Here is an 11,012-nt window from a genome sequence, read left to right as displayed (position 1 = left end):
AAAAAAAAAAAAAAAAAAAACTTCTGTCTTTATTTATTTTAGTTTCTTTGTTTTCATCTCGTCCCATAAAGGCAACTAGATCGCAGTGGGGAATATTCTGGATACGGCTCTGAAACGTTTTGTATGCGAGTAGTGGTTACGACTTACGAACAATACGAGGGCACGTGGAATTGAAGTGATTTGAAACGCCCGGATCAGTATCAGGGTACAGTTAACTGTTCGTTGCTTTTTTTTGATTTATTTTTCCGTTTCTTCGCTGGGGTGAAAGCCATTCGCCCGTGCTCTACTGCTTAGAGTTTAGTTTGGCCACGCACGGGGAGGGACCTAGTTTGCGGGGTCTTGCCCTTGCGAGTGAATTGGGCATGCTGTTTGTTATATCTATGCAGCGGGAACCCTCATGTATCGGTTTGTTCTTAATATCTTGTTTTCATCCTGGCCTTATCGCGTACCGTGAGCAAGTACCAGTACCAGTAATAGTTACCCAAGTTGTCGAAACCTGAATCTGTGCTGCGTACACCCGTATCCCAAGAATTAGCTAATTACCAACAGCACATGCAGTAATTAGCCCACAACCGCTTCATTAAGGGACAGCCAGACCACGTGGCCTGCCTTAGGGTGCAAATTTCGGATAAACAGGGTATGATGTCACGCCTCGTTCCCTTTCGCATGGGTACCTAAGGTAGGTACCATAGTAGGTACCTACAGTAGCAGAGTCGTATACATAAGCCTAGCGTAATAGTGACGTCCCCGCTCTGGGCGGAAGCAGGTAGGGTCCAACCACAGGGGGAGCTTTTCTCCATCACCCGAACGAAGGTGGGGGAGAAAAAGCGCCAATATCACTGAGGGAGCATGTACTGAAAACGGGCTTATAACCCGAAGCACCCTGGGAGTAATTTCCATAATCTCTCCCAAAAGTGCTTAGGAGTGAGGAATAAAACAAAAGGTTATTAATGTTTCCGATCATAACTATCATCGCTAACTTGATCCGTTCTTTTTTTTTTCTTTCTCGAGGTAGTCTGGGTGGTTGCAAACCTTTGCGTCCATTCTTTCTTTTTTTGGTCCCACTTTTGCCTCCATCGCCCGTTTTGATCACTGTTCAGGCCCGTCCAATCGAGCGGCGGCACTCGGGCCGGACCTTTTTGGGTGGACAACCGACGTCCGAGCAACCTTTCGTCAAAGCCGATTCAGGGCGAATGGAGTAAACGAGTATGACATGGTAGATGTTCTCAAAACATAGTTGTCAAGTGCAAAAAGTTCGTACGTTCAACGTACTGAGGCTAGTGATAGCGGGGAAAAAAGGGACAGCTTAAACTATTGGAAATCAAAAGAAAGACATCGCAACGATTACCAAGCAAAATAAATTACGAATCCAGCTTGTCCAGTCAACCAGACATTGGTCAAGGGCGGGCAGGCTCGGACTATTCCGTAATGGAAGCCAAGCTTAGGGGACCCCAAGCAGTGGGTAAACCAAGGCAAAACTCGGGTACTGAATGCCTGCCGGTCTTTTTTTTTTTTTTTTTTTTTTTTTTTCTCCTTCTCCACCTATGACGAAGGAATTAAGAATCTCGGTTAAAAATATGCCAGCAGTTGCTGCAACCGGCTGCGCTTACTTGTGCTGTCGCGATGCAAATATTGATTGATTGATAATTAAGCTTGTGCGTTCCGAAATCGGCCCAACCTTGCTTGTCCTTGAAAAGTGCTCACTCCATGACACATAACATGCACCCTAAGCTCTCGGTGAGTTGACCTTGCGACAGTGTCGCGACAAGGGATAAATAACCACAATACCAACAACAAAAATAAGTAAACCGAAACAACCCAACACCCAAGAACCTGGGCTGTTCGTCTACATAGTACATAATACACTAGTTCGTCGATCTTTCCGGGGTAGCTTTTCAAGCAGCGATCGTGAGACCAGACCCGGCCGACCAAAGCGCTATACGCCTTGTGCAATTTTTTCCTAGCAGTTTGCTTCTTGCGATGGAATGGCTTCCTGCATTTGCGTTGCTCCGTCGTGCTTTTTTTGTTTCCCTTGGACGACCTTGCTTATCTGCTTTGCAATGACGGACATGGCGGCAGAGAGGGTGCAACTGTCGTCTCATGTCTTGGTCAACCATTACCTAAGGCCTTCCCGAAAGAACAAGTTCGTCGGTAACATGACCTGAACATACTCTGAAAAAAGAACGGGCTAAAGTTCAGTCGCAAAAAGCCACCAGAATGGTTAAAGCTGAGCAAAGGGAAAGCCTGGGATTTTCCTTTTCCATGCTTTCCGCTTTTATTGTTCCCGTGCTTTTCCCGTGCCTTTTTAGTGTCTCTTTTTTTTTTTTTTTTTTTTTTTTTTTTTTTCGGATCAGTCGGCGAACTTTGGAGGGTAGCCTGTGTAGGCCAAGTCCTTGGATGACACAGGGTATTAGGCCTCTTTCCTCCCCCACTGGAAAAAAGAGACACACACAAGCCAAAATAAAACAATGATGTGCAGGTTCTAGACTTCCTAGCGGGTCGACTTCCCAATCCTGTGGTTACGGTTTAAACCGCGACTAGCCTAACGTACTCGCCCCGACCAAGACTACCTTACCTTTCCTATTTTGACAAAGAAAAGAAAAGAAAAATGGAAACTTTCGGCCGCGAGTGATGGATTTTGATGGAATCCAATTCATTGACGTATTCCACCTTGCTGCGGGGCGACCTTAATTCGTTGACCACAAGCTGACTAGTAGGGCGGAAGCCTGCATCAAACTTGGCGGCCCAACGCTTTTGTTTTTCTTGCACATCATGACCTTTTTCTTCCCCCGTTCCGTACACACAAAAAAAAGACTGCATCGATTTTGAATCGATTGCGATTGTGTGACCACCTCAGGACAGACCGCTCATCAGTCATCGTCTGTTTTTCTTTACTTTCGAATGCATTTATCATCATGATCGAATGCAAAGACACGTAGAAAAGGCATCATTCGACGTCAAGAATGAGCGCAATTGGACGGTCGTGTCTGCAATTAACGGGACGGTCAGAAAATCCCTTGCACCTGCCACTCCCTTGGCAGGTGTGATCGTCGGAACCTTTTGGGAAGCAAGCGAAGGGTGCTGCTGATCAGCCGTCCAATGAGACGCAATTATGCCGGTACTTGTAGCGACCGGGATGGTAGGGACCGTCGTTTTTTTGCTGGCCTTTCAAACTCGATCGTAGCATCATCGATCGCCTTGACTAAGCCCAATCTGTAGCAAGCGCCCTGTTGATGTCACACCTGCGTCTTCCACGGCCCGTTCGCTCTGTTTGTCATAGAAAGTTCCCAATTGGCAGTACCGGCGCTAGTTCACTTTTGTTCGCCTGGGTTTCATGCGGAAGAGTCGGGCATTGTAACTATCGAAATCCTGTAGGCCGTCTTCTTTTGCAGCTTTGCCCATGCCGCGACCCCCAGCCCCCCGCCCGTGCTTGCTTGCTCATTCGTGATGTCTTGTCGTCACGGAAAGCTCTGGCTAAGCCAGAAAACCTTGACGCTGGTGTGATATCAGCACTTTCCCGACTTTTCCGGTTTTTGTGATTGCTAAGTGACACATGTGTCTCGCCCTTCCCGTTTCCCTATATCTAGGACCACCGTTCACCCTCAATGACTGATTCGACTTCACCTCTACTCTCCCCATCATCAAACAACACAGAATTCCAGAGATACCCAAACAAACCCTGACCGAGTCGCAGCCTCCGTCCACTACTTCTAATTAACGCCCATAAAACCTCATCTATCAACAAGACTTGAACGATTTTCGATTTCCACGATCTCCTCGTCTCCCACCCAACAAAGCCACAACAACCTCTTCAAACAAATAAATTCATAATCAACAGACACAATGGCAGTTCTTGGTTTGGGTCTCATGGGTAGCGCCGCCCTCACCTGGGTGGCTGCCGCCATTGTTATGGGCATCACTGCCTACTTTGTCCACACCGAGCGCACCGTCTTCGGCTACGACGGCGGCCGCCACCTCGTCTACACTCTTGTCGTTGCCGTTCTGACTGTGCTTGTCTACCCGATCGTCCTCTTCCTCTCTCGTGGCGATACTGGCAACCGCGGCAGGCTCATGCCCGTCAACCTTGTCTTCAGCTACCTCTGGCTCGCCGCCTTCGTCGTCAACACGGACGACTGGGCCTCCGACGCCTGCCGAGTCTCGCGCCCCTTCACCGGCATCAACAATGACGGCGACAACCTCTGCGGCCACAAGCACTCGGTTATGGCATTCAGCTTCCTGGCCTTCTTCTTCACTGCCATGAACGCGGCCGCCGAGGGCTACTTTGCCCGCCGTGGTGATGCCGCCTACGTCGACAAGCGCCATGGCCACGCCAACACCACCAGCACCGTCTAAATGGGTCCTCCCCTATAAAGTGGTTTTGAGCGCAGCAGCAAGCGATCGAAGATGCTTGGACAAGAAAGATTATATGCACTCTTGAAACACGAGACGAAGCTTGGATGGAGGCTGTGAATAAGCGAGCTACTGCGCAGGGGCATGCTTCACATTTACGTCTAGGCGTTGATTTTACCTCTTGCCATTTTCCTGATACCCTCTACGACTTTATGACTTCTCAGTCGTGCATTGAAGGTCACTTTTCTATTTAATGTTTGCTTTGCGCGTTGATGTTTTTATTGGTTTCAGTTCAACTTGTACGATGCATAGTATGGCATGCTTGGGAGTCGAGCATAGTTCTTAATATTAACCACTGCCCCTAATTAGTTTAGATGCTAATTCACTCAATACGCTCTTTCAAATTTGGATGATTCACACAGTTGGCATGCAAAATCTTGCATATAGTGTTTTCTGCGAAGTCGATGAAACTCCTGTGATGTTCCCAAACGTCGGTCTTCAATTACGCCAATAACTAACATCACCATGGACGTCATAATGGCTTGGCGTGGCGTCATGTGGCGGGACGCCACAGTTAGTAAGCATGCTCAGCTGACCGTCAGGGAGGACGTTGGAATCCACTCAAGTACCATAGCAACGTTCCAGCCGAGAGAGTCTCCGCGGGTGGTCGGGTGGGGAACAAGCGGGAACAAAGAGAGGTCTGGCCAAATTTTAGCTTTAACTTTACGATAATTTCAACATGAATGCTAAATTCCGTCATCGATTGAAAAGTCATTGAAAAGGCAGACCCTGGATGGTGTGTTTGTTTTCTTTTCTTTTTATTTTCTTGCTGTATTTTTGTTTTTTTCTTATCTTTCACTTCGGCATGCATCACAAAGAGATCCAAAGTAGCAAAATGTCTCGCGCTGAATTAAAGCAGGCATCTTCGGCAGGTACTCAATCGCGCGCAGGATGACAAAATGTAAACAAGTTCATGGAAATCAGCGATTAGAATCAGGCCATCTGTCAAAATGCCATTCCGACACCCGTTGCAGGGATTAAAGATCTTTCTGCACCCAAACCTGTGGGCGTGACAAGGTAGAATTCTCAATGTGTGGGGACTTTGCCCCGGATAGCTGGAAGCCGGATGGGATGGTTTGTGGACATCGTTGATGTGCCCTTTTGAGGTTAGCTAGCGAGATGCAATTTTGTCGCTCGAGTTGTCGGGGGTGGTGTGATTGGACAATCGGTTTTGTATCCTCCGTAGTGCTTCCTTATTGTTAGCCCCCCCCTACTCTAGTCGGCTCGGGTTCCGCGCGTTTGATGGGGGATTTGAGATCCGGGAAAAAAAGGCTACGCACAGACCAAGCGGACACCTGTTCTGCAGAGGCTACTTGAATCAACGGCGATTTGAAAATTTTTGGGTGACGCTAATCAAGGCAGAAAAAAAAAAAAGGGATATTGATCTTTTTTTTTTCTGGTCCATAGACAGCCACAGTCGCGAATCCCATCGTTTGCGACCGTGTAATATTAGACAGCAGTCATGGCTTTAGCAGTCAGAACCAAGTACGAGTTCTTTGGACCGTAAGTGCACCCGAAACTGCGACGGCAGTAAATCGATTGAATCGATCAATCGCCCCCCCGATTTACCAGTGCTGCCTGCTGACGTTTCAACAGTCCCGGTGCCACGGGGATCGTCTTTGGTCTGCCCGTTCTCCTGTGGACCTTGTATTTTGGCTGCAATGACGTCTCGGGCTGCCCGGCGCCGGCGCTGCTGAGTCCCCGCGACCTCACGTGGGCCAAGCTCAAGTCCGAGATTCCGTGGCCCGAGAATGGCGTGCGTGGCTTCGTTAGCTGGGAGGTTACCTTTTGGGTCTTTGCCTACTACTTTTTGAGCCTCGTCCTTCACCGTGTCATGCCGGCCGAGGAGGTGCTCGGTACCAAGCTGAGGGAGTCGGGTCGTCCCCTCAAGTACCGATTCAATGGTACGAACGAGTCGCACACCTATGCACAATGCTGCGCCATACGCGTCAACCAATGTACCGTCTTGCTTGCTAACTTTGCCCCGCCCACAGCCTTTAACGCCTCTGTCGTTCAACTCATTGCCTGCGCATTCGGGACTTACCTCCAGGGTGCCGACTTTGTTGTTTGGAGGTTCATGACCGACAACTACCTGCAACTATTGACGACCAACATCCTCCTGGCTTATGCCATCTCCATTTGGGTCTATGCAAAGAGCTTCTCGGTCAAGCCTGGCAACCCTGAAATGCGTGAGCTTGCTCAGGGTGGTCACACCGGTAGCTTCATCTATGACTTTTACATCGGCCGTGAGCTTAACCCCCGCATCACGTTGCCCTTCTTCGGCGAGATCGATGTCAAGACCTTCCTCGAAATGCGTCCCGGCCTCACGGGCTGGATCCTGCTCAACTGCGCCAACGTTGCCAAGCAGTACCGCAACTACGGTTACCTTTCCGACAGCATCTTGTTTACGACAGCTGTGCAGGCCTACTACGTCCTCGAGGGCCAGTACATGGAGACGGGCATCTTGACCATGATGGACATTACCACCGACGGACTGGGCTTTATGCTTACGTTTGGCGACATCGCCTGGGTGCCCTTCCTATATTCCACGCAGACCCGCTACCTGTCCACGCACCCTGTCTCGCTCGGCCCCTTTGGCCTGGTCATCGTCAGCGCCATATTCGCCACCGGCCTGTACATCTTCCGTGCCTCCAACACGCAAAAGAACCTCTTCCGCAGGGACCCCAACCACCCCAGCGTCCGCAACCTGTCATACATCCAGACCAAGCGCGGCACTCGCCTGCTGACCGGTGGCTGGTGGGGCATGTCTCGCCACATCAACTACTTTGGCGATTGGATGCAGGCGTCACCCTTTAGCTTGCCGACCGGTATCGCTGGCTACATAATTCTGCCCGCCGGCAGCGCCGTCGCCGAGGCCGGAGTGACAATGCTCGACGGCCGTCAGGTCATCCAGGGCGCGGCCCGCGGATGGGGTATGCTCTTTACCTACCTGTACGTCGTCTACTTTGCCGTCCTTCTCATCCACCGTGAGGGCCGTGACGATGTGGCCTGCTCCGAGAAGTACGGCGAGGACTGGGAGAAGTACAAGAAGACTGTCAAGTACAAGATCCTCCCCTACGTGTACTAGACGTCTGTCAACATGGGGGCTGTCTAATCGAAGAGTCTTTGGGGGTGGTTCAGATCGTTTGAGAATACTAGAAGCATCTTGCAGTATAGGGCACCTTTCAAGCTGGCTTATTCTCAGCTTGGTAGCTAGGGTGGCCGTTTTGAAACGAAGTGGATGGGGTGCATGGTATTGGCCTGCATGCCCCGGCGATTCCACATATACAGTTTATAATCTAATAGAAAAGCAATTAAACCCTTTGAATCCAGTTCAGACGGTCTTTGTTTAGCCTTTGCATCAATTCGAGAGTTCCATTGGACACCGAATCGTCGGTGGTGTGTAACGTAGCACCAACATCAAATATCAAATAAGCAGGTCAACGTCAACATGCAGCTGGATTGCTCATTGCAGTGAGCTGGTTTCCTGGGTGCGACCACACAACCATTTCATGGACCGATCTGGTTGGGAGGAAATCCGGCGCTGTGTAACAAACAGTACGAAAAGCTGACAAATGAGATCCTCAACAAAACGCCATGTTGTTCCTATTGGCAGTAAATATATACCTAAGCGGGGAGACCCACAGTCAAGCTCGAGATGATCCTTCCCGAATCTGTTGTGTCTGTTGTGTCTGTTGTGATACAAGCAGGAACGCAACCCGCGAATCGCAAGTGAGCAGTTACGGACGACGTCTTTGCTGTTTGTTTGACCGACAAGAAGCAGCCAAGGGAGAAAAAAACAAAAGAAAAATAAAAGACAATGACTATGCAGCGCCGCACCGGTTCATGCCTCTGCGGCAAGATCACGCTTACGATCCACGGCCCAGCCCTGTCGGCCAACCTGTGCTACTGCACCAACTGTCAAAAGTCACTCGGGTCCGTCGTGGCCTCGTTTGCGACCTTTACCGCCGACGCAAGTTTATCCTTGACCTCTCTGCCCACAACCCACCGTCCCACCACTCCCAACCCTAACCCAGAACCGCCCCAAGCCAGGAGGCTCGCTCCGTCCCGCCATTCTAACCTTGATAGGGGGGAGATGGGCAAAAAAAAAAAAAATACATAATAACAAAACACCACCACCCGCCAAAACAGAAAATCGAATACAACGACCCAGAGTCAATGATGCGTACGTACGCTGACACGGCGACCGACTCGGGAAACACGGTCGGGCGGTCGTTTTGTGCACGCTGCGGATCGCCCGTCAGGGGCCACAGCAGCAAGTTTCCGGGCTTCGTGATAGTGCCGGTCGGGTGCGTGGACGGCGCGGACGCGGACAAGGTGGATCTCAGGCCGACGGCTGAGTACTTTTGCATCAGCAAGGCCGCGTGGGTTCCCGGCGTGGAGGGGACCGAGAAGGTCGAGTTGGGCCCGGCGATGAATTACAGTTGAGGCTGCAGGCAGACACTGTGCGAAGAATGTGATCAAGATCGGACTGATTGTAATGCGGCATCTGAGACTTGTCTGCATGCGAGGGCGTGTCACGTGATGGAACTGGCAAATGTGTACTTCCATCCCTTGAGATGAGTAGCTGTGACCTGGGTTTGCTTGAGATGTTTACGTGTCTTGATCAGAAAATAAAACAGGGGATTCGTGCCTGTAATTTCATTCGATCAAGGCTCGATTATATGCACAGACGAACCAAGACGATGAGGACAACTATGTAGCTGCACCTGATAGGGCTCTGTCGCCGCATTGCGAACGCAACGATCGCCCCCACAGAAGCGCCTGCTATCAGTATTCCTGGAACTCATAATGGAGTTCGAATAGATGGCTGGACTTCTTTCTGGTGGAGTCGCTTCTGCATGCTGCCGGTTACTTGACGGCATCACTCCGCGAAATATAGAATATCCGGTTACGGAGCCAATTAGGGTGGGATCGGAAGCCGGCCGCCATGGAAGACCTTGGACATCGAGGAATGGTATTTCCCAAGCTATATCGGCATCGCGGCCTTTCCTGGGTCTACATCGGTCTGTCTCGGTGCACGCTACATACAGCTTCACCAGCTACTGAGACAAGGGGCAGAAGTCTGACGACTAGCAAGGCGAGCATCTCCCAGGACCACCTCCCCCTCGAGCGCAACAGCAAGCTGCGACGACGCTGGCAGCCTCATCAGCTGCAGCTTTTGGAAGCCGCAGGCAACTTCCTCTCTGTCAAAAGCATCAGCGACTCTTACGGGGACAGGCCAAAGGCCGAAGCACTGAAAACCTGGTCTACTGTCTTATCAGAACACGATCCAGGACTCACCTTGGGGTCATCAATGACCACTTGGAAACACCAGCCTGGATTCTAGCACTCGGCGTGGACATCAACACATCAAAGAAGAACATTGGTGGGACAGACATTGATTGTTCAACAGAATCAATACGTGCTCTAACTTTGAGACATGGATGCTTTCACGACGCTCGTAGACTCATTGACATGGACGCCTCAGTAACTCAGAACGCAAATCGCACTACCTTCTCTTTCTAAACCAAGGCCTGTCATCAGATTCCCATTTACCCAGCATTGTGGATGGATGAAGGCCGAGCGCGTTGCTTCAGGTAGAATCTCAGCATCGCTCCCGAGTCGCTGACCCCAAACAGTCTCGAATGGATGGATAACTTCAGGAAGCTACCTGATTGCCAAGGACTGCGACTTCGAATTTCTAAGACCCACAAACTGGTCCAATGGCAGTAGACCTGGCTATCAAGCACTGCCTCCTAGGCACCGTGGCCTACCTCCTGGCCCAGCTGGGGCGTCGGTTGACGCCCATGGTGTTTGGGAAGCATTTTACCTTCCTTGGCGGGTTACAGGCCGTCTACCTTACTAGGTAATTTTCGATCATTACAAAAGATACACATGCTTCTTTTCCAGACGGGGCACTTGAGCGGCTGCCAAGGAGCAAGTCCCACACCCATTTGGCGAGATGGGGAAACCACTCGCAAGGCGTTTACATGGATCATTGCCAAAAGAGAAACGCCTGCAAGTTTTTTTTCCTTTTATCCGGGGGAGACCCGATCGTGTTCGGCAAAGTTTAGCTATCGGTTGCATCCATCGACTTTGAAATCGGCTGATATCCTAAGAGCAAGTCGAATGACACTGCCTGTGAATGACGTCGAGGAAGTGATCCAATCTTGTCCATTTGCGCACATGAGATGACGGAACTGGCCATTTGCCATGATACCTTGACCATGAAAGAAGGTTATTAATGGAAAGCATTGAAAATCGTCGACCCTTGTCAAAATCCCTTGGGTCTCGTTCATGGATGGGGTTCGACGCGAGTAGCATTCACACAAGCCCAAGGTCTACTTTGCTTGCCTTGCCCATGCTGAAGGCTGGACTTTTTTTTTTTTCTCCCCCCGTATCGGGCACAGAACCTCTACTGTTGCTCATCAACGTAGTCAGCAGGGTAGATGTTTTTAGTAGAGTAGTTTCCCCACAGCAATGATTTGCAGTGTGACGAACTCGCTCCCATATATATTTGCACGCTCATACAACAACGGCGCCAGACGTCTTCAAGAACCGCGTTGATCGTGCATCTGACGAGTTGGGAAAATACGCAA

General features: G+C 50.3%; 2 protein-coding genes across 2 annotated transcripts; both read left to right on the top strand.

The window, feature by feature from the left end:
* Window positions 1–3,843: 3,843 nt before the first annotated feature.
* On the top strand, window positions 3,844–4,353 carry PpBr36_10783 (uncharacterized protein; the record flags this gene model as incomplete). The annotated part of the gene is made up of 1 exon (XM_029897891.1): window positions 3,844–4,353. One exon carries the CDS (start codon window positions 3,844–3,846, stop codon window positions 4,351–4,353), a length of 510 nt encoding a protein of 169 aa, XP_029743703.1.
* Window positions 4,354–5,872: 1,519 nt separating this feature from the next.
* On the top strand, window positions 5,873–8,859 carry PpBr36_10782 (uncharacterized protein; the record flags this gene model as incomplete). The annotated part of the gene is made up of 5 exons (XM_029897890.1): window positions 5,873–5,913; window positions 6,007–6,314; window positions 6,405–7,489; window positions 8,228–8,353; window positions 8,563–8,859. 5 exons carry the CDS (start codon window positions 5,873–5,875, stop codon window positions 8,857–8,859), a joined length of 1,857 nt encoding a protein of 618 aa, XP_029743843.1.
* Window positions 8,860–11,012: the final 2,153 nt, after the last annotated feature.

This window comes from Pyricularia pennisetigena (genome assembly GCF_004337985.1).
Source record: "Pyricularia pennisetigena strain Br36 chromosome 4 map unlocalized Pyricularia_pennisetigena_Br36_Scf_11, whole genome shotgun sequence".
In the NCBI taxonomy this organism is placed as follows: Eukaryota; Fungi; Ascomycota; class Sordariomycetes; order Magnaporthales; family Pyriculariaceae; genus Pyricularia; species Pyricularia pennisetigena.
This window is presented reverse-complemented; position numbering and strand designations above follow the sequence as displayed.